The sequence below is a fragment of the Mastigoproctus giganteus genome, chromosome 12, assembly GCF_048544385.1.
Source record: "Mastigoproctus giganteus isolate SK-2022 chromosome 12, ASM4854438v1, whole genome shotgun sequence".
NCBI lineage: Eukaryota > Metazoa > Arthropoda > Arachnida > Uropygi > Thelyphonidae > Mastigoproctus > Mastigoproctus giganteus.
Window position 1 is genome coordinate 143164798 of NC_143586.1, and position 25123 is coordinate 143189920.

General features: G+C 38.3%; 1 protein-coding gene across 1 annotated transcript in view; it reads right to left on the reverse strand.

The window, feature by feature from the left end:
• Nucleotides 1-25123, reverse strand: part of LOC150077478 (protein-lysine N-methyltransferase SMYD4-like) — a 336848-nt gene that overhangs the window by 223680 nt on the left and 88045 nt on the right. The window contains exons 6-7 of the mRNA XM_090385914.1: nucleotides 11065-11119; nucleotides 5044-5176 (exon numbers count right to left, since the gene is read on the reverse strand). Of these exons, the coding sequence (XP_090242040.1) occupies nucleotides 5044-5176; nucleotides 11065-11119 (188 nt within the window). The remainder of the gene's footprint in view (nucleotides 1-5043; nucleotides 5177-11064; nucleotides 11120-25123) is intronic.

The window sequence follows — 25123 nt, forward strand, 5'->3', positions numbered from 1 at the left end:
TTCCGACTCACCATAGTGATATTCGGTTTCCTGAAGAATATACTAAAACGTACAATGGAGAACAGTTATTACTTGGATTCCAGTCCAGAAGAGAAGGAGTTATTAATTTTTTTCAACAGAACACAACCTCCATTTATTGGCACAAAGTGACCACCGGTACGCTGATGGAACTTTTAAAACCGTTCTGCTGCTATACCATCAGTTATACACAATATGTGGTTTGAAACAATGTATCTTTGCCGTTAGTGTATGCACTATTTATCTGGCAAGTCAGAACGTACCTACATAACTCTTCTACAACAGTTAAAGAATTTAGAGCCATCACTTTCACCATTATCGATAACCACCGATTTTGAAAAGGCAATGATTAGTGCGTGTAAGAAGGAATTTCCGAATGCAAAACACTGAGGTTGTTTCTTCGTTTTCACTCAGTGTATTTTTCGTACAATTTGGAGAAATGGACTGAAGCAATGATACGAAACTGACGCAGATTTCACATTAAAGCTGCATATGTTATCTGCAATAGCTTTGTGTCAGCAATTGCAGTAGTAGATGTATTTGAGTTTTTAAGTGAAAGTGGGATTTTTCCTCCAGAAGCATAAGAAATTCTTGACTACTATGAAGATACGTGGATTGGACATCCACAAAGAAAGCGACCACATTTTCCACATGAAATAGTAATAGTAGTAGAAATGGCATGTGATGCAAGAAAGCAAGTGTATGAGCTTATGCAGCATCAGCCAAAAAAAAAAAATCGCAACCATTCCCTCCAAATGCCTGTCCAGTTCCTCCTTAAATTTATTTAACCTATCAATTTCCACAACGACAGATGGAAGTTTGTTCCAGCAATGAACCACCCGCTGGCTAAAGTCAAATTTCCGCACATCTATTCTACATCTGTCTTTTCTTAATTTGAATTTATGCCCCCTTAGGTTTGTAATCTGAACAAGTGGAAGGATCCCATCAAAATTCAGCGTGCTCAACAAGGCCTTATACACCTCAATCGAATCACCACCTAGGTGCCTGGTCTCCAGCCACTGCAATTTGCAGAACTTAAGCCTCTCTCTTGGTAAGAGGATCCCTTCATTCCCCTCACCAATCTTGTTGCCCTTCTCTGTACACATGCAAGCAAATCTACATCCTTCCAAAAATGATGCCTCCAGACCTGTATGCATACTCAAGTCATGTCCTGACCATTTCCTTATACAGAGGGACAATCACCTCCTTTTCTCTGCTAGCAAAATTCCTATATATCATTGACAAACCCCATGACCTGCCCTGGCAGCCTGTCTGCATTGCTCAGAAAACTTCATATCTGACTGCACACTTACTCCCAGGTCTTTTTCATTTTCTACCACCTTAAGTGTAGTACCACACAGTTGGTACGTTTCTCTAAGGTTACTTCTACCAATATGCAGGACTTTGCATTTGTCAAGGTTAAACTTCTGTTGCCACATCTTAGCCCATCTGCCCAAATTATCTAGATCCTGTTGCAGTAGCACACTGCCATTACTGTCATTAACAAGCCTGCCAACCTTTGTATCATCTGCAAACTTCGACACTAAGCCTGATATACCTTCATCAATATCATTGATAAATATACAAAACAACAGAGGACCCAACACAGAACCCTGTGGGACTCCACAATAACATTAGCCCACGAAGAGCAGCACCCATTAATTACCACCCTCTGTCTTCTCCCACTCAACCATCCTTTTATCCATTGTAGCAACTTACCCTTAATACCACTCGGCTCCAATTTGTACAATAGTCTTCCATGCACAACAGTGTCAAAAGTTTCCTGAAATCCAAATATATGATATCAAAATTATTTTTTGCATCCAGTTCCTTTGTAACCACATCATAATATCCTATCAAATTGGTCAGGCAAGACTTCCCCTTACCAAAACCATGCTGTGTCCGAGCTATAGCTGAAGTCTAAATGATCCTGCAGTGCTTCTTTAACCAGTGCCTCCATTAATTTACCTGGAACAGAAGTTAAACTAACAGGTCTATAATTACTTGTGTCACCTTTTGATCCCCCTTTGTGAATTGGGGATACATCTGCACATCTCCCATCCGTGGGGACCTCCCCTGAGTCCAAGGATGCTCTCATAATTATGGCTAAGGGTCTGCTTAGTTGCTTTGCCGCCTTCTTTAATATAACTGGATAGATCCCATCCACCCCAGGTGCCTTTCTTATTTTTAACTTCAAAAATTTCTCCTCCACTTTGCTCTCAGTTATTACAAAATAATTAAGCACACAGCTACAATTTGATAACCTTGTGGCATTTTCAAACCTTAACTCCTCATGTGTGAATGTAGATGCAAAATACTCATTCAGTTTTTTGCTATCTGAGCAGGATCATCAACAGTCGAACCATTGATATCAAGTGGACCAATCAGATTCATCCCCTTCCTTTTAGAGTTTATATAACTAAAGAAATTCTTGCTGTTTTTCTTAGCATCTTTTGCCAAAGATTTCTCGTAGTCTGCCTTCGCCTGCCTAACCTCCTTTGTGACCTGATTACAGACTAGCTTATATCTGCCATAGGCTTCTGAGTTGATTGATAATTTATATGCATCCCATGCATTTTTCTTCTCTGTCACAAGTCATTAGTTCATTTGATAACCATTTAGGCCTAAACCTTGAACAATATTTCTTAATAGGTATGAAACTTTTAGTAGCATCCACGATTAATTCCTTGAATGCTTCCCACTTAGAATTTACTGTTGGTAACATCATCAGTTGATTCCACTGTACAGAATTTAAAAACTGTCTGAGACCACTGTACTCATCTTTACGGAAGCAAAAACCCTTTCCTTTACCAGTGATGGTAATTATATCTTTAAGTAAATCCCTCATCAGTACACTGTGATCACTGCCACCTAGTGGTTCCTTTATCTGCAAATTCTTAATACAAGAATGATCACTGCTGATAACCAGATCAAGAGTATTACCCTCTCTGATTGCCTCTCGAACATGCTGCTGCAAAAAACAATCATCCAATAAATCCACAAAAGTCTTATTAGTGTGTGAGTGGCCATATAAATGTGGAATTTATATGAAACTGTTTTGGAAGGTTTGCCAAAAACAAAACTCTGTGCAAGTTTGGCATAGAGGTTATGAAGAACAAGTATCGTTCCATCATACAAACATATGGAAATTTATAAACTGTTTAAAAAAAGAACAAAGCCTAAACAAAGTGTGGTTTGAACAATATGTAAGTGGACATGAATCACAAATGCCAAAGAAAAAATATCGTGACAGTGCGTGTGAGAAAACTTGTCGATGGATATGATCTGAATAATATTCTAGATTTTATTAGAGGCATAGCTCCTAACATTTCTTATTAAATTGTCTATTTACTGCTTTAATATTGTTTACTATATATATAGTATTAGTGATAACTAAATTTTTATTATAAAAAAATATTTTATTTTTGACTATTCTATGTGTAATAGTAACATTTTTATCATATTTTATATGTAATAAATTGTTTCGTATGTATCGTAATAAAATGTTTTACATTTGACTATTCTAGGTGTAATATTAAAATTTTTATCAAATTTTATATGTAAGACTACTATTTTGTAATAATAAAAATTTAATTTCATTGTTCTACTTTGACTATTTTCTTTGTACGAACTCCAAGCTCACCTTAAATACTGTTACTACAGAATGTTATTATAATGATAAAGTATTTAATTAAACCCTGATGATGAATTTTCACAGCTGTGAACTTTCCGGATACCCCCAATACATGTGGCTCAAAGAAGCTCTTCTGAATGTTTGTTACTTCTGGTCTCTATGAGGATGTCACCTGCCAAACCTTCCAATCCTTGTGAATAAAGATTGATGACATTTTTTCCTATAAGCTTCTCACTTGTAGAGTGTATTATCAGATAACTAGGTTGAGGATCTGACATAACTTATGTTTTCTTGTTAAGGTGACATTAACTGGATCAACATCTAATTTTTCTGGTAATATAAACTCTTCTTCTGGTGGGGTCTCAGAAGAAGAAGAGTTTATATTATCAGGATTGAAGTTTTTTATTTTGGTTCAGTGCCCAGGCTCACCACCAGCCACAAAGCCCAAATGGGACACCCACTACCCAGAAAGCAATAAATGCACTTTGGAATGGGATACTACGACTACACACCACCCTTGCACTGCCGCCAGCCCGAATCCTGTCCCTTGGACCATGTGGGTAGGGGTATGGCATTGATACAATTGACCCTTGCAGGTGAATCCACTAGCCGATTAACCCTGGACAAGCCATCTCAGGACCACCCATCTTGTTCGAAGCAGGGGCCAAAGTGGTGTGTTGAAGCTGGGCCCACAACCACCAGGACCTCCCATTGAGTTTTTCCACAGGCCGCAGCACAAGCCAAACATGCTGGATTCCTATGGTGGTAGCCTGGAACCTACTGTGGGCATTGGATCCCAATGTTGCCAATCTGGAGGACCAGTAGTATCACTGGAATGCCCCCTCATCACATCAAGGGGCCTTTTCCATGAAACGTCTGAGAAATCTTCACACAAGAAGTACCAAGAGATGTTTGAGAATAATCTGTAGTTCTTTAAGAAAAAGACATTACACCATATAAAGATGAAGTGGATATTTTTCTCACTGTTCTCCATTTTTTATTTACTTGTGCCCCATACGGTTAAAAGAACAATGTAGATCCATATACGGATGGCAGCACATTTTAAGACTTCATATACTGACATCTTATGTTTAACTGCACATTAAAATAAGGGTTTCTAACTCATTTAGTACAGTGGATGTAGTAAAATTTCTGTGAAAATGTATTATTTTCACAGAAATAATTTAAATCAAGCACACTGATAACACATTTAGCTGATTTCTGAAAACTTTTTTTTCATGATTTTTACTCAAAGAGTGATATGACATTAAACATGCAAGAGTGAAAACCATTAAAAAAAAAGTGTTATATTTATAACACCATTTCTTAAACTCTTTTTGAACTTAGTAATTTGGATTATTATTTTCTTTGAAAATATCTGTATAACATACCACTATATGTCTTCCCTTCTCTTTATTGTATTTCATATCCACAGCAGCAGAAGCATATGCTATTGTAGGATGAGAACTGTGAGAGAGCTGCAGTAAGCTATTTTCATCAGTTGAGTCTTTGTCATCTTCAACACTATCAAAAATTTACAAATTAAACTAAATGAAATGTATAACTTTAAAATTTTTGTTACTTTTTAAGACATTCATAATCACTAGACCAGTGGTAAGACATGACATTACATGTCATGACATACCAGTAACATGACAGCCATTTTAGGTTATACATGGTGAAATATTGGGCAACCATCACTGGGTTTTGGTTGTAGCACTAAAATTATATTATAATTAAATTTATGTATTTTATTTATATTTTAAATGCATACTGTTCCATTTTGTTATCTCTGCATAAAATAAATTCAAAAATATATATTTTAAAAAAATTTATTTTGTCCTTTGCACTTCCTCCATTTCTGTAGTAGAATCAAAAATAAATCAAAGACTTTACTATAAAAGCAAATGTGGTTATGTCTCTAACACTATTGTAGAGCAAGGAACACACTAAAAATACCATGAAACTAATACAGCAAATTAAAAATACGTTATAGTTGGTGAAAAATGGGGGAAAATTAGGATAACATGTTATTCTTCTACACTAATATTCAAAATAAAATAAAATAATCATTTTAGTACTTTGTTTATTACAGTGTCATGGTATTAGCATAAATACACCTTACTGACAAAGACAAAGTACATAAGTGCACCTTACAGACAAATTTTGTAAGTTGCAGTTATTAGCATAAGTGCACCTTACAAACAAAGTACTTAAAATAACCATTTTAAGTACTTTGTTTATTACAGTGTCGTAGTATTAGCATAAGTGAACCTTACAGACTGGCCTCCATAGCCGAGTGGTAAGGAGAGGGATTGCAGTATCACATGCTCTGAGTCGACCAGGGTTCAAGCCGCTGACTGCTAAATACAGTCAATCTGTCAACCCACACTGGACCAGAGTGGCAGATTATGGTCCATTTCCCTCAACGTGGATCATTGAGAAGGCTTCCATCCTGCAGTGGATTGATAATGGCTACATTTTTTACCTTACAGCATATAAATGTAGTTGTAGAATTATTTTGCCATATTATTTTTGTGATATATTTAGTATTCCTTTTTCAACAACAATTCAAGCATAATCACATATCTTTATAGGAAAGTTACTGTTCACAGGAATGTGACATGGTCTATTGCATTTTATTTTATTTTTTGATTATTAAGAGAAAGGATGCCACCAGGATTTAGTTTACTCAACGCCCATTTAACACGAAAATTATGGCAGAAGTCATTCCGATGCCAATGTTTTTTTAAGTTAGTGTAACTTTCTTAAAACATAATTTTCTATGGATCCACGATTTTTTCTAAAATACACCTTTACATATGCATTTTTTAATTTTTTTACTTGTTCAAAAATTATATACAAATTGCCTGCAGTAGTACCTACAAGTACTGCTTCAGTCAATTTGATTGTGACATGTTTCCTTGTAATATACTTTTATTAGCATAGGCACACGATGCAAGAAAGCAAGCTTATGCAGCATCAGCCAAAAAAAAAAAAAAAAAAAAAAACCTCTCCCATTTCACCACTCCATTCATTCCAAATACCTGTCCCCTGTCCAGACCAGCCTTAAATTTATTTAGGCTATCAACTTCCACGACAAAGGCTAGAAGTCTGTTCCATCAACCAAATACCCGCTGGCTAAAGGCAAATTTCCGCATATCTATTCTACATCTGTCTTTCCTCAATTTGAATTTATGTCCTCTCAGATGATTATTTTGAGCAAGAGGAAGAATCCCATCAGTATTGAGCATACTCAAACTATTCAAGGCTTTATACACCTCAATCACATCACCTCGCAGGTGCCTAGTCTCCAGACACTGTAATTTGCAAATCTTAAGTCTTTCCTAGTAAGAGCAACCCTTTGTTCCATTCACTAATCGTGTTGATCTTCTCTATACTCTTTCCAACAGCTCTACATCATTCTTAAAATGAGGCCTCCAGACCTGTATGCAGTACTCAAGGTGTGGTCTGACCATTGCCTTATACAAGGGGATAATCACCTCATTATCCCTGCTAGAAAATTCCTGTATATCATTGACAAGACACCATGAGCTACTCTTGAAGACTGTCTGCACTGTTCAGAAAACTTTATATCTGCCTGCACAATTAGCCCCAGGTCCTTTTCGTTCTCTACCACTGTCAGTGTAGTACCACTTTATATGTTACTTTGGGGTACTGCTTCCCATATGTAGTACTTTACATTTGTCAATGTTAAACTTCATTTGCCACCTCTCAGCACATCTCCTCAACTTTTCTAGATCCTATTGCAGCAGAGTACTGTCATTAGTGTCCTTAAACCTACCAACCTTCGTATCATCTGCAAACTTGGGCATTAAGCTTGATATACCATCATCAATATCATTTATAAATACAGAAAACAACAATGGACCCAACACTAAACTCTGCGGGACTCCACTAATAACATTAGTCCACGATGAGCAGTGACCATTGATTACCACTCTGTCCTCCTGCTCAACCATCCCTTTATCCATAGCAGCAATTTGCCTCCAATGCCACACTGCTCCAATTGGTTCAGCAGTCTTCCATGTGCAACAGTATCAAAAGCTGATATGATATCAAAGTTATTCCCTACATCCAGTTCCTTTGTGACCATATCATATTATCCAATCATATTGGACAGGCAAGACTTTCCCTTAACAAAACCATGCTGTGTCCAAGCTATAACTGAAGTCTTCTCTAGATGATCCTGCAGTGCTTCTTTTACCAGTACTTCCATTAATTTTCCTGGAACGGAAATTAAACTCACAGGTCTATAATTACTTGTGTCAGCCTTTGATCCTCCTTTGTGAACTGGGGTCACATTTGCACATCAGTCTATGGGTACCTCCCCTGAGTCCAAGGAAGCTCTCATAATTATGGCTAAAGGTTTGCTTACTTCCTTTGCTGCCTCCTTTAATATAACTGGATAGATCCCATCCACCCCGGGTGCCTTTTTTATGTTTATCTTCAACAATTCCTCCTTCACTTTCCTCTCAGTTATTACAAAATCATCTAGCTCACTGCCAGAGTTCAATTCACCTCTGGCACTGCCCTCCCTAAATAACTCCTCATGTGTGAATGTAGATGCAAAATACTCATTTAGTTTGTTAGCCACCTGAGCAGGATCATCAACAGTTGAACCATCAATATCCAGTGGACCAAATCTGATTCATACCTTTCCTTTTAGGGTTTACATAGATAAAGAACTCTTTGCTGTTTTTCTTTGCATCCTTTGCCAAAGATTTCTCATAATCTGCCTTTGCCTGCCTAATCTCCTTTGTGACTTGGTTAAAGACCAGATTATATCTATCATAAGCTTCCATGTCACCCATTAATTTATATGTATCCCCTGCATTTTTCTTCTCTGCCATATGTCTCATTAGTTCATCTGACATTCATTTGGGCCTAAACCTTGAACAATATTTCTTAGTTGGTATGTAAAGCCTAGTAGCTTCCAAGATTAATTCTTTGATGTAATATTTTCAAAATGTTTTTATTAAATCTTATTGCTCAAACCATTAGCCATAATTATGAGGGCATCCTTGGACTCAGGGGAGGTCCCCATGGACTGGAGATGTACAAATGTATCCCCAATTCACAAAGGGGGATCAAAGGGTGACAAGTAATTACAGACCTGTTAGTCTAACTTGTTTTAGGGAAAATAATGGAGTCACTGGTTAAAGAAGCATTACAGGATCATCTAGACAAGACTACAGTAATAATTCAGACACAGCATGGGTTTGTAAAGAGGAAGTTTTGACTGACCAATCCACAAAGGAACTGGATGCAAAAAATAATTTTGATATAATATACTTGGATCTTAAGGAAGATTTTGATACTGTTGCACATGGAAGACTACTGTACAAGTTGCTACAATGGATAAAAGGGTGGATGAGTGAGAGAAGACAGAGTGGTAATTAATGGACACTGCTCTTTGTGGACTAATGTTATTAGTGGAGTTCCCTAGGGTTCATAGTCATTGTTGTTTTGTATATTTATCAATGATATTGATGAAGGTATATCAGGTTTAATGTTGAAGTTTGCAGGTGATACAAAGGTTGGCAGGGTTTTTAATGACAGTTGTTTGTTATTTGGTTTTTAGGAGCATTAGCAACTAAGGCCATATTGCTCCGGGGATATGTGGTGGTCATTCTCTGACCTTTCTGCATCCTCTGTATTTGGTGGGCATGGGTCTTTTTTTTTTTTTTTTTTTGATTTGGTAGTTGTTGGCGCATCGGCTTCTGTGGCCATATTGCACCTCCCAAAGTTTTTGCAGTACTTTGATCCAAGCCCGAGGCGGGAATCGAACCCGCAACCTTTGGGTTGCCGGGCAGGTACTTTACCCACTCGGCTAGCCCGGTCGGCGCGGGCATGGGTCAAAACCTGGTCTAATCAAGAAGTGTGTGCTATGCACTGCTGCTCCTGCCCACCTGGATATGGAGGCACCAGTAATGATAGTATGCTACTGCAACAGGATCTGGAAAAGTTGGGCTGTATAACTTTGCATCATATGCCTTTACTAATCCTAATGTAAATGCTCTTATTTTTGTTCTTTATCTGCTCTAATACTCTTTTGAAAATATGTATGTGGTTATTGCCTATTTGCATTCTGTTTTGGTTAATATTGTTGTTTATGCTAATAATTAAGGATATAGTCTGCGTTTTCTGTTGCTATCAGTGGTCAGGTCTTCTTAAAATCCCATTGATGATCCTTCTTTGGCTGTGGGCTCTTAATTCTTTTGATATCTTCTACTGGTTTGTCTAATATATGATTTTTGGCAATCTTCGCATTGTAAATTATACACTGGGTGTTTGGTTGGAAGAGCCTTAGTAAGGATTTATAATGGCACTAGTTCTTGTAAATTTGGAATACAACCAATATTTTTTGGCTATGCTTTTTGGCTATGCTTTTAAACACACAGGCATCTTTGTTAGATGCCTGTGTGTTAAATTGTTTTCAAATCATTATGATTTTTTTGAGGGTATCTGTTGTTGCTAAATATTTAGGAAGTTCTGCTGATTTCTCTACTAAGTATGTGATCTTTACATAGTCTATAAGCTCTAAGAATGAAACTTTTTAAAATGCCTATTTTTGTGTTCATGCGGAATTAAAATTTATAGCTTTTGTATCCGTTTGTTTTTTGTACATTTCTATTGAGAGTTATTATGCTTCTTTAACAAGAGATCTAGGAATGGTATGCTATTGTCTTGTGTAATCAAATATGTAATGAAATTAACAACTTCATGTAAATCAAGTCACCATAATTTACCAGTTCTGACCTTACAGTCACAGAAGAAGCAGTACAAGAAGTTTCACAAAATGTCTGAGAATAATCTTTAATTCTTGAAGAAATTAAAGGCAAATTACACTCCATGCAGGTGTAAGTGCTCATTATTTCACCAGTTTACCTGCTAATCATTTAAATGTCAACTCTTCAATAGAGAAATCACAGAAAGTAATTTTCTTGAAAGGTACAGCTGGATGACGAGTGGTCCCGGAGTTTTTTTGAAAATAGTTTCTCAGACTCCCTCAGATTCATTTTACATGAAGGGTTAACTCCCTTCATGTAAAATGAATTCTGAGAGCACAGTGCTACTCTAGGGCAAGGTAACGAAATGTACAGAGCACTATATTGAACAAGAATTGATCAAACCATGTGACTGTGTAAAAACACTACATGGAATGATAGGCATTGCAGAGTAATTAAATATATCTAACTATAAAATCAATAATACATTATCTTAAAAGAAGCAACCTTAAAATTAAACTTCAGTAGAAAAACCAAAAGTAAAAAAAAAAAAAAAAAAATATATATATATATGTGTGTGTATTTGTATTTTCAATGTACTTTCTCAGGAAATAAGAGCATATATATATATATATATTTAATCAAGTGTATATTACTTGCCTGATATCTTCTGAGGCTTGCTGTTTTAAACCTTCAATCTCCTTGCGCTGTCGCTCTATAGAATGTAAATTAAAAATAATAATAATTAAATTATTTCAAAAACGTGTGTATTCAAAATAACTTAAATAAAATGTAAAATTTTATAAACATTACTTATTTAACCCTTATTTAATCTGCCACATTGGTCCAGTGTGGGTTGACATAGCAAACATATCTATATAGTATATAACAGAGCTATGGTGCTCAATATGTTCTACGTTGATATCAACATTTATAGAAGAATAAGAGAAATTTACCTCAATATGATATGTAGAACACTTCCGTAAGATACTCTCCAGAAATTGAAATGAATAAAAGATTAACACAAAATGATTACAGTGAAAAATCAATTGAACACAATTCAAAAATTAACTAAAATTCTAAAAACAATTTAAAAAAATTAATTAAAAATCAATTAAAGTTAAGCGTAAATTTGAAAAAAAAAAAAAAAAAAAAAAAATTTTCCTTCCTGAAGCAGACAATGCTTTTAGACTGTGTGTTGCAACCATGATTCAAGCTCATACAATCCGTAATTTCCATTCCGGTGATCACGACACAGTCAAAAAGCATTGCCTGCTTCAAGGAAGGAAAAATTGTTTTTTCAAATTTATGTTTAACTTTAATCGATTTTCAATTAATTTTTTTAAATTGTTTTTTGAATTTTAGTTAATTTTTGAATTGTATTCAATTGATTTTTTACTGTAATCATTTTTCATTAATATTTTATTTGTTTTAATTACTGGAATATTAATTAAAAATTAATTTTAATTTCTTCATATGGAAGTGTTCTACATATCATATTGAGGAAAATTCCTCTTATCCTTCTACAAACTATATATATATACACTGGTGTTCAAAGAACGTACATCACCTCTTAAAATTGTAATTGTCGTCTGAATAACATAAATATATGGCAATATTTCTTACAGATTGCATCAGATAAGATTGACACACATAGGTGATGATGTAATATTGCATCAGCTGTTACTTCCAGCTATATAAGCATGCTTTGCAAGGGTTGTAGTCATTCCTTGCTTGTGTCAGGATGGCAAGTTGCATGCACAGTTGACGCCACGAAGAAAGAGTGCTATTGTTGCTTTACATGAGGAAGGATGTTCTTCTCGTCATGCTGCTTATAGTGTCTTGTAATCAGTCAACAGTGAGTAATTTCTTTACAAACTCAAGAATACTGGTTCTGCTGATAGGAAAAAAGGAACTGGATGCAAACAAGTCTCTACATCAAAACAGGACTGCATGTTGAAGAGCTTATGCCTTAAAAACCGTAAAGCTTCTTCGTCTGAGCTGAAAAGAGAATGGGAAGAACATACAGGAGTGGTAGCAAGTGCCGTAACAGTCAGAAGATGCCTCTTCAAAAATGGACTTGTAGCCTGTCATCCCAAGAAGCCTCTCCTTACAAAAAATGAAAAGGGGCCCGATTAATTTGGTGTAAGGAGCATGTCAAATGGACCCCCGAGCAGTGGAAGTCAGTTATTTTCTCTGATGAGAAGAAATTCAACCTGCATGGCTCTGATGGGAGACAAATGATTCGCCGTAGACGTGGTGAAGAATACCATCCAGACTGTATGGTGTCTACAGTGAAATTCCTTACCAGCCAAATGATATGGGGGTGCATTTCATATCATGGAGTAGGTCACCTGCAGTTTATAAAAGGGTCCGTAAATGCCAATGGATATCTGGCTATATTGGGAGGCAAATTGCTGCCAACCAATAGAGACTATTTCAACCTGCCAATGCGTCTTTCAGGACAACTCTGTTCCTTGTCATCGGGCAAAAAGTGTAAGTAGGCACTTCTGTAGTTACTTTAGCTTCATTTCTGCATTAGAAGTTTGACAGTAATGTGTTTACATTTGTTACAGGTGAAAAAATGGTTGGAAGGAGACAGTCCATTACATCTCTTAGCTGGTCAGGAAACAGCCCGGACCTGAATCCTATAGAGAACTGTTGGGATCATGTAGAATCCACAGTTGCCAGAAAGAAACCAAAGACCTTTCGTGAACTTCAGGAAGCCATAATTCGTGTTTAGAACCAAGAACTCTCAGTTGATTATCTTCAGAAATTGATCTTGTCAATGCCTCGATGGTGTGCTGCTGTCATCAGGGCCAGAGTCAGTTCAATTAAATATTAGTTTGCACCTGGTGAACTTTATTTTTTTTTTCCATTTAAAATGATAAACTGACACAAATTAAGGGCTACTGATAACATTTCAGCCATAATCGTCGTGTTTACCAAAACTATTTTATAAAGGTTGCAAATGCTCATTTTGGAATATTTTGAGAGCACCTGTCAAATATTACTTAATTTTGGCTTAACTATTAATAAATATCTTGTTTATATTTCTATTTGTGATACTAGTCATTAATGTAACATATCATCGCAAAAAAGGGATTAGAAATGTGAAATTCCTAGGTGATGCACTTTCTTTGAATACCAGTGTGTGTATATATACAGCAATACCTCGCTTAGCACGGCTTCACACAGCACGGGTTTCACTATAACACGGTTTTGAATTCAGTTCAAGTCAAAAATTTACTGTACATATTAAAACTCATTCAATAGCCTAGACATACTCTACATATATGCTGCATTGTTGTAGCGTAGGTATGCATACATATATGCTTCGGTGCCAACTCTATTGTCTCACGTGTACATGTGCAATAGCTCCTCTCAGGCAGTCAGCGGCAATGTGCAACAGTGTTCAGTATTCTTAATTCCATCCTGATGAGGCGACATGATAGCTTTTCAAGCTTTTCATAACTTCATTTCATAATTTATTTTTACTCCTTTAAATACGATCGAATATATTTGCATATTGCCTAGAAATTACTGCCAACAACATGCATTCTGCTTGGCAGCACGTTCTGCCCCATTTGGCAAATGATTTCACTGGTTTTGAATTGCAAATTCAGACAATTACCGAAGACACTGTGAAGATTGGTAAAGACTTGTGATTCGAAACTTTGGACACTGCCAATGTACGTAATTGTATTGACTCACATGCAAATGACTTAGGTGATGTAACTCTCCTTGAAATTGATGGGTAAACTGCATATGAAGAAAAGGAAAACAATTCTGAAGGGGCACCAAAAGAATCTTCAACAGAAGAATTGGAGAAAGTTTTTTTGGGGATTGACATGGCCTGTGAGGCGATTATGAATGGAGATCCAGATGTTGAATATAGCATCTAGATACGGCAAATTTTACAAAATGGGATTCGATACTACAAAGACTTGTGCACCGAGAAAAAGAAGAGACAACTTCAGACTTTTTTTTATTGAAATGCCTAAATAAACAATAAAGCTTTTTTCTCATCTCTCATGATGTTTCCTTTTCATTAATACAATTTTTGTAATATTTTTTAATTCAATTCCTTTTAACTGGCTATCAAGCACAAATTGTTTATAGATTTATTATAATTTGTTTATAGACTTTCTCTGGTATGCATTCAATTAAAACCCATCATAATTATACCTCAATCAGCACGGTTTCAAACATGGAACAGTTTCGGCACCAATTATCAGTGCTATGCGGGGCATTGCTGTGCACATAAAACCTCTCTTTTATATATGGGGGCACATAAAACCTCTCTTTTATATATGTATGTGTGTATATATATATATATATATATATAAAAATGTTATGTGGTCATTAGTAAAATGTCATGAAAAATCATTATCATTTAGCATTATACTTTTTATCTTAACTCAAAATGTAGAGGCCATATGGAATGAAGATAACCAAACTAGGTTAACTTGATTACAAATTTGTATGAACACTAATACTTATATGAAAAATGCCAATAATCGGTAACAATCTACAATTAAACGAATATATATATATATATATATATATATATAAGTAGATTGGGGATGAAATGGAGAATGGCAAAACCGGAAGTAGTAACAATAGAAAAAAAATCATTAAATTAATATATATTACTTTCATTTTATAATATATATATATTTATATCAGTAATAAAAAAGAAAGTTAATAATTATAACGACTGTAACTAATATTTATGGGTCAATGCAGTTGCAGAGAAATCATGCATTACAACCATAATGTGTATGAAATATTGAAGATAATAATAGAAAAGGTAAATCAATCAAATAATACCATTCAGGAATTTAAGAAAACGCAAAGGATTTAAAAAAAAAATAATAAATAAATTTGATTGGTTAATTAATTAATTATTTTTATTTATTTATTATTACCATATCCATCACATAGGGGGCACCACATTATTTTAATCTTGACGACTATTATTGTTACTACATTATGTCCTGGATACGGTAGATATGTAGTATGTATTATATATTTAATCTTATTTTAATCATTAAATTACGTTCTCTGTCAGGTCAACAATAATTAATATATGCTTACATTTATAATTTATTTATAATTTACTTATTTTCTTACTTTCGATTCTAAATTTTCAAAAATTTCTTAACCATCTTTAATTACTATATTTGGTTTATATTTAAATTACTTGGCATATATTGATCATTACAGAAACAGAGAACTTCTTGTCGTTTTTTGCCTTCAGTCTGGGTGGTTGGCCCCAGTTGAAGTCATCTGGATTGTGGGTAAAAATCAATAACTTTTTTTTTTTTTTTTAAATCCTTTGCATTTTCTTAAATTCCTGAATGGTATTATTTGATTGATTTACATTTTCTATTATTATCTTCAATATTTTATACAGTAATACCCTGACTTACGCGAACTCTGAGTTACACGGTTCTTGATATTTTCGTTTGGCAACACTGCCGCCCACTATCTTCAATGTCGTTTTTCATATGCTATCGATATACGGTGCGACAGCGGAGAGTGAGAGTGAAAGATGAACAAAATTCAACTTTGCTGCCGCATGAGCTGCACACATTTGCATTCCAACTGTCATATTTATATGTGTGCATTCAAATTCGTGCTCAACGTTTGTCAGAAATTATAAAAAAACTTTCCAGGCTTTAAGGTTTCCAAAGACCGAATGACAATGATGGTCGGCGGGAATGCAGCTGGTGACTACAAGTTAAAACCTCTCTTAATTTATCGCTCCAAAAACCCAAGAGTTTTAAAAAATATATCTAAAATTAGCTTACCAGTGATTTGGAAGTCAAATCATAAAGCTTGGGTGACAGCTTCCATTTTTGAGGACTGGTTTGGTCACCACTTCATACCCGAAGTCGAACGTTAATGTAAGTCTAAACAGATTCCATTTAAATCGATCCTTCTTATTAACAATGCACCCGGTCACCCTACTGCCACCCTAATTAATTTTGACCAACGTGTGAAAGTTGTATTTTTGCCTCCAAACACAACCAGCTTGCTTCAACCGATGGACCAGGGAGTCATCAAAACAGTCAAGGCCTGCTACACGAGGCATTCGTTTGCATGTCTGAATGAAGCTACGAGACAAAATAGTGAGAGATATCTGTTAAAGACTTTTGGAAACAATTCAATGCTTTAGATGCTGTAAGAATCATTGAAGAATCTTGGGATGAAATTCACAAAAAAACATTGAATGGTGTCTGGAAGAAACTTTGTCCATTTTTTCTTTTCAAAAACGAGACGAAAACAACGCCAGAAACTGATCAAGTCGCTCATATGATAGAAGAAGTTGTTAATCTTGCCAGGCAATTAGATTTGGAAGTCAATGGTGATGATGTCAACGAGCTGTTGGATTCACATAGTGAGGAACTGACAATGAATGAGCTCGTAGAGATGCATGAGCAAAACGTCACTGAATTATCCGACACTTCAGACCCAGTTCCACCAGAAAAGCACATGACATTTGCAAGCTTAACAGGTCTCAGCACAATTGAAAAGGACTTAAAAATTTTAGAAAACAGACTCCAACGAAGAACGCATTATAGCTACAAAGCAAGGACTAAAAAATTATTAGCTTGCTACGAAGAAATTCTGCGTGAAAAAAAGAAGGCGCTGTGTCGTCAGACGAATTTGTTAGATTTTATGAAGCCATCGACGTCGAAATAACGTTTTTATGTAACTCATTTATTTTTTTAATACATAATTTGTATTAATATGTATAAATAACTGCAATTTTATTAAATATTTTTCTTTTAAACTAGTGTTTTTGTTAGTCCTTGGTCCCAATTAAACAAAATTATGCAAAGTTGTACCCTGACTTAAGTGATTTTCGTCAGCCCCACCTAGAGCGTAACTTCGGGGTATTACTGTGTGTATATATATACTGTGTGTATATATATATAATTCCCAAATGCTTCAGATGTTGTCGTTTTGGCCACACGACACACACCTGCAGGCAAACGCACTCTACATGTGGCCACTGTGCCAAAGATGGCCACGAATATAGAGACTGTCCAAACAAAGCTGAAGCCCCAGTCTGCATCAACTGCAAGGCCCTGAAGTTGCCACATGACCACTCTTTAAGGGATAGCGCCTGCCCAACATACAATAAAGCTAGGAGTACACAACAGCTACGGATAAATTATGGGGAGTAATCCAAAACAATACAATCACTTCGGGATAAAAATTGCACAACATAATGTGCAATTATGTTGTGCAATTTCTAACGCAGTTGCTGCTCAGCTAGTTAAGAAATCTAATGAAAAAAACCTGGACGTGCTCATACTCCAGGAGCCGTATACACATAATAAAGGAGTGAGAGGTTACCCCCTAAAGTTCAAGATTGTCCAAGTGGAACGGGACACTCCTTGGGCAGCTGTCGTCATCATGATGTCGTGGTTTGTAACCCAGACCTCACGGTTACAAAAATAACCGACCTTTGCACAAACTGGGCAGTATGTGCCCACATTGCCTCATCACTGGGGGAATTTTACATCTCTTCGGTCTATGCCAGACCGGGAGAGGACATTCTCCCATTCACAACATATCTGCAAACCCTACAGCACCAGCTTCCGAGTGCGAAAATTATTATTAGAATGGATGCAAATTGCAGGTCCTGGCATAGTGAGACGCCAGATAGGAGAGGTACACACAATGGACAGCGACTGGAGGAGTACATGGCAAGCAGTAACTTTACTATCCTGAACCTACCAAATCAACTTCCCACGTTTTCAAGTACAATGTGGGAAGCAAACATTGATCTTACCCTTGCAAGCCGCACAATAGCAGGATACCCCACCCCCTGGGAGGTACAGTACCATTGGACCACATCTGATCATAGGGTTATAACCCTCAGTCTGCACCGAACCCTAATTCCAAGACAGATCGTCAGACTTCTCTCGCCAAGGTATGCCTTCCCAAAGCCGACTGGGATCTCTTCCAACGTACGCTGATGATGGAAGCAGAAAACATCCGTACTGAAGGCCAAAACTTAAATGACATCCAGCAGCAGGTGACAAAATTAATCACAGACACAGCGAACATAGCCATAAAAAAGAAACACCCGGCACCCAGAACTGTTCCCTGGTGGTCACCAGAACTAACTGACGTCAGACACAGAGCAAACAGAGCCCGAAAAGCATTCCAACGAGCACGCAAAACCTGGCCACAGGCGGAGGTGGACGAGCTAAGGTAGAGGTATCGCGAGGCAAGAAATAACTACACAGCCAAGATTAAGCAGAAGAAAAAAGAAACACGGGAAACTCTGGTCAGTGCAAATGGCAATGCTGACCCATGGGCAATTGTTTATAGAGTTGTCACTAACAAGCTCAGAAGAGGGGAAATGGTTACAGCCACCAAAACTGCACCGGGAAGTTATACCAGAACCTGGAAATCATCAACTGACAACATATTAGACCACATCTTCCTACCTCAAACTGAACCCCAGACTGAGGAACAGAGAAAACTCTATGAAGAAAACTCCTCTTATTGTACCACAGCAGTTCAGCCCCCCCCCCCTTTACAATCATGGAGCTGAGCATAGCAGCAGAAAACATCAAAAACAGGAAAGCCCCTGGTGACGACAGAATTGAACCGGAGATGCTCAAAAAGGCAGTAGAGAAGATACCAGACATCATTCTAAATCTCTTCAATCGCTGTCTTTCAGAAGGCTATTATCCTAATAAGTGGAAAACAGCAAGAATAAGACTCATACTTAAGAATTCGACCAAACCCCAGGATAAGCCAACATCGTACAGACCCACAGCTTTGCTTTCTACGTTGAGCAAACCTTTTGAGCGGCTTCTATACCATAGATTAGAGACTCACTTCCAGGAAGCGAACATGATGTTGCCGAATCAGTTCGGCTTCAGAAGAGGACGCTCAGCAGCAGACGCTTTGGAAAACATAATTGAGGCAGCAAAAAACTGCGACATGAAGTATTTTCTTCTCATATCAATAGACTTTGCTGGCGCTTTTGATTCTCTCTGGTGGCCCGGAATCCTGGCCAGAATTCAGCATGCCCAAATTCCAGGCAACCTGTTCTGCTGCCTTAGATCATACTTGGATGACAGAAGGATTACAGTGACTACTCCCTTTCCACTCTCTCCAGGCAGGTCCACAGAGGCTGCCCCCAGGGATCAGTTCTGGGGCCCCTTCTGTGGACTCTTGTGCTGGATGAGTTCGTCAATATGGAAATCCCTAATATAAGAATGCAGGCATACGCCGATGATCTTATACTGATGCTGCAGGCTAATAGTAGGACACAGCTGGAGACCCATGCAAATCATGCCGTTTCTGTTCTGCAAGGATGGGCAAATGGGAACCTACTGAACATCTCAATGGAAAAAACACATTCAATACTCCTCAAGGGCTCCCTTGATCCCAGGAGGCCTCCCCAGATCAAGATAAATGGAACCATTAAACTCCAAACAGAAGTCAAGTATCTTGGCATTGTCCTCGACAGACACCTCAACTTCACACCGCATCTTAGTTACCTCAGAATAAAATTCAGGAAATATTCTGGCCTATTCGCTAGAGTTAGCAGAGACTGGGGTCTGAAGAAGAGGGCACTCACCATCCTCTACAAGGCATTCTTCATCCCGGCACTGGCTTATGCAGCAGGAGCTTGGTACGCTAAGGCAAGCACTGCTGTTAACACAAGGAAATTGGAAACCATCCATCGAATAATTTTCCTCGCAACAAGCAGAGCATGATGCACGGTGAGCACCCATGCTCTTCAGGTCCTTGTGGGATGTCTCTTTTGAATCAACCAGTGTAATGCATTAGCATTAGTAAAGGCATTTGATGCAAGAAAGCAAGCTTATGCAGCATCAGCCAAAAAAAAAAAAAAAAAAAACCCACTTCCACTTCACCCCTCTGTTCGTTCAAAATACCTGTCCAGCTGAGCCTTAAATTTATTTAGGCTATCAACCTCCACCACAAGGGATGGAAGTCTGGTCCACCAACCAACCACCCGCTGGCTAAAGGCAAATTTCCGCACGTCTATCCTACATCTGTCTTTCCTCAATTTGAATTTATGCCCTCTCAGGTGATTTTTCTGAGCTAGAGGAAGAATCCCATCAGCATTGAGCATGCTTAAACCATTCAAGGCTTTATACACCTCTATCAGATCACCTCGCTGGTGCCTAGTCTCCAGACACTGTAATTTGCAAAACTTAAGCCTTTCTTCGTAAGAGCACCCCTTTGTTCCATTCACTAATCTTGTTGCCCTTCTCTGTACTCGTTCCAGCAGCTCTACATCCTTCTTGAAATGAGGCCTCCAGACCTCTATACAGTACTCTAGGTGTGGCCTGACCATTGCCTTATACAATGGAATAATCACCTCCTTATCCCTGCTGGAAAAATTCCTGTATATCATTGACAATACTCCATGAGCTACTCTTGCAGCCCGTCTGCACTGCTCAGAGAACTTCATATCTGCCTGCACAACCACACCCAAGTCCCTTTCATTCTCTATCACTGTCAGTGTAGTACCACAGAGTTGATACGATGCTCTGGGGTTGCTGTTTCCCATGTGTAGTACTTTACATTTGTCAATGTTAAACTTCATTTGCCACCTCTCAGCCCATCTGCTCAACCTTTCCAGATCCTGTTGCAGCAGCATAGTGTCAGTAGTGTCCTTGACAACCCTGCCAACCTTTGTATCGTCTGCAAACTTGGACATTAAGCCCGATATACCATCATCAATATCATTTATAAATACAGAAAACAATAATGGACCCAACACTGAGCCCTGAGGGACTCCACTAATAACATCAGTCCACGATGAGCAGTGTCCATTGATTACCACTCTCTGTCTTCTTCCCCTCAACCACCCCTTTATCCATAGCAGCAATTTGCCTCCAATGTCACACTGCTCCAATTTGTGTAGCAGTCTTTCATGTGCAACAGTATCAAAAGCCTTTCTAAGATCCAAGTATATAATATCAAAGTTATTCCCTGCATCCAGTTCTTTTGTGACTGCATCATAGTATCCAATCAAGTTGGTCAGGCAAGACTTCCCCTTAACAAAACCATGCTGTGTCTGAGCTATAACTGAAGTCTTGTCTAAATGATCCTGCAGTGCTTCTTTAACCAGTGCCTCCATTAATTTTCCTGGAACAGAAGTTAAGCTCACAGGTCTATAATTCCTTGTGTCAGCCTTTGATCCTCCTTTGTAAATTGGGGTCACATTTGCACATTTCCAGTCTATGGGTACCTCCCCTGAGTCCAAGGAAGCTCTCATAATTATGGCTAAGGGTTTGCTTACTTCCTTTGCTGCCTCCTTTAATATAACTGGATAGATCCCATCCACCCCGGGTGCCTTTCTTGTGTTTATCTTCAACAGTTTCTCCTCCACTTTACTCCCAGTTATTTCAAGATTCTGTAGCTTACTGCTAGAGTTGAATACACCTCTGGCATTCTCCTCGCTGAATAACTCCTCATGTGTGAATGTCGATGCAAAATATTCATTTAGTTTGTTAGCTACCTGAGCAGGAGCATCAACAGTTGACCCATCAATATCAAGTGGACCAATCTCATTCATCCCCTTCCTTGTAGAGTTTACATAAGTAAAGAACTCTTTGCTGTTTTTCTTTGCATCCCTTGCCAAGGATTTCTCGTAATCTGCCTTCGCCTGCCTAACCTCCTTTGTAATTTGGTTGCATATCAACTTGTATCTGTCATAGGCTTCTGTGTCATGTGTTAATTTGTAAGTATCCCATGCATTTTTCTTCTCTGCCATATGCCTCATTAGTTCATCTGACATCCATTTTGGCCTAAACCTTGAACAATATTTCTTAGTTGGTATGTAAAGCCTAGTAGCTTCCAAGATAAGTTCTTTGAATGCTTCCCATTTTGAATTTGCTGTTGGTAACATCATCAGTTGGTCCCACTGTATAGAATTTAAATACTGTCTCAGTCCATCGTAGTCGCCTTTACGGAAGCAATAACCCTTCCCTTTACCCCTAATGGTAGTTACCTCTTTGAGTAAATCCCACTTCAGCACACTGTGATCACTGCCACCTAGTGGTTCATTTATCTGCAGATTCTTAATGAATGAAGAATCACTGCTGATAATCAAATCAAGAGTATTACTCCCTCTAGTTGCCTCCCGAACATGCTGATGTAGAAAACAATCATCCAATAAATCCACAAAAGCCCTGTTAGTGCGTGAGTAACCAGCCCCCAAATTCCAGTCAATATCTGGGAAATTAAAATCTCCCATTATAAGACTCTGATTTACTGGCCCACTCTATTTCCCTGTACAGTTCCTTATTATACTCATCAGAGTCATTAGGCCTATAGCACACTCCTACTCTCAATTTTGATCTCCCAATGTTTATGTCACACCAAACTGACTCAACACTGCACTGTCCAGCAATGTCGACTGGCTTCACTTCCTTGGTTTTTATGGGTTTCTTAACTAATAGCATAACCCCTCCCCCCCTTCCTATCCTGTCTATCCTTTCTGTAGACGTTGTACTCCCCAAATTGCAGTTCTGCATCCCTTATATCTGTGTGACACCACGTCTCTGATATCCCAACAATATCTGCCTTCGATGTTTTGAGCAATACCTCAAATTCATCAAATTTATTTACTAAACTCCTAGCATTGGTGTACACGCAAGTATACCTGCACCTGTTTCTATTCTTAGCTACCCTAACACAACCCTTGTGTTTACTTGTACCGCAATGGCTCCCAGCAGTCTCTGAAATACCATGCATCTTGTTTTTCAGGCTTCTGCTCATTCTAATAGAAGCAGTGCAAGAATCTCTTTCACCTCTGCCAGTGGCTACTGTCAATCTACTGGTCTTTGTCTCCCCCCAAGCTAGCAGTTTTCCGACCCACCTAACACTGCCTCGATAGCATCAGCAAATATTCTTGCACCCTTTCTATTTAAGTGTATCGTATCCCATCCCTGTAGAAACAATCTCTCCTGTTAACAAGTACAGTCCAGGCTGAAAAAAATTCTACCCCTTGAGCCTTGCACAATCTTTCCAGGGCCGAATTGATCGACAAGGATCTCATCATATACTCCCTCCTATCGTGTCTGGGCAGAATTGCAGACACTTTCAAATTCAACCCTAATTCTCGGCTTTTGTTCAACAGTGACCTGTACTTGTTAAGTAATTCTGCCGGTCTCCTACTCTTAATATTATTAGTGCCAACGTGTACAACTATATCACCCTTTGTGCCCTTAAAAGATGATATTCGCTCTACAACGTCATCAACCTTTGCCCCTGGCAGACATACCCTGGTCCTGTTCCACCTATCTTTTTTACAAAGCATGTTCCCCGTTTTCCTGACAATAGAGTCACCAACAACTACTAGTTCCTTTGGGACCAGCGCATTCTGCCTTGGGGGTTGTCTCTGTGTCACGCAATGCCCAAGTGCAAGCTCTGGCGTTGATGTGGGCAGCCTCCCTCTGGACTTGGAGATTGTCGGCCGTGGGCTGCTGCCAACACGCCAAAGGAAGGGTAATCACACATTAGAGATACACTACAGACCCAACGCTGACTAGACTACAGGAAAAAAGACGTCTTACAGACCACATGAGAACACTGTGGCAGAATCGGTGGAATGACTCCACTAAAGGCTGCATAACTAGAAGCTTCATACCAGACATTGGACGTGTTTACTCTATTTCCCTGACCTGGTACTCTCCTGGACTTCATACCACTTACCTGTTGACAGGGCATGGCTCCTTCAGGAAGAAGCTACACGATTTTGGAATCTCGGACATAGCGCAATGTAGATGCAGACAAGAAGAAACTTGGGAGCACCTGCTGTACGAATGTAATATATATGAAGACCTCTGTTTACCAAACTATGCTCCATCCTTAGAAATCAGGAGGAAATAGTGCTGCAGGAAGAAGAAAACTATAAGGCTTTCACGCTTTTCGCCCAAAATCTCTTCGCGAGGCAAAGAGCACTTCCACCACCCTGAAACAAACTTCAGACTTTGGATCACCGACGGACACAGAACACAACTGGCCATTGACGACCAGCTGAGTGACTACAGGACTTGAACATAAGTGGTGGGGACAACCTTCAGCAACTGAAGACAACTGAGTCCTAACTGGATACGACCAAACATGGGCCCTAGATGTAGCTGGCCTGTCACATGCAGGTGACGCATCCTGGCCTCTGCCGAGACTAAGTCCACCACCTAGAGAGTCAAAGTGAACTACTTAGATTGCAGCCTTGCTGCCAACTAGCCAAATGGTGAGCCAGATCCGACACCTTTCCGGGCCTGCTTTATCTCCTTTTCCCGGCAGGGGGAAACCCGTCTCCTCCTCTCCCTGCAAAACCCACTTTCCCTCTGGTGTGGCATGGGCATGCCCACTGAACATTTGGAGGCCACCTTCTCTATCGGTCCCTTTCTTCTTTTTCTACCCTCCAGCCTTCCTTCGCCCCACCTAGATCTGTCTACCTTCACAGCACACAGCCCCACATGTCAAAATTGTAACTACACCAAAATTGCTTGCCCGACCCTTTTCGGCCAAAAATAAAACTCATCCAGCATACAATCCCTTCTCGCTCTTAAGGCAAATCTCTATGACCAAACAAAGCACCAACGGCGATTAAAGCAATGTTTTTTTTTTTTTCTTTTCTTTTCTTTTATAGTCCTAGCCATTGAAATCTGAGGAAAGTAGGTGGCAGGACCTGCCA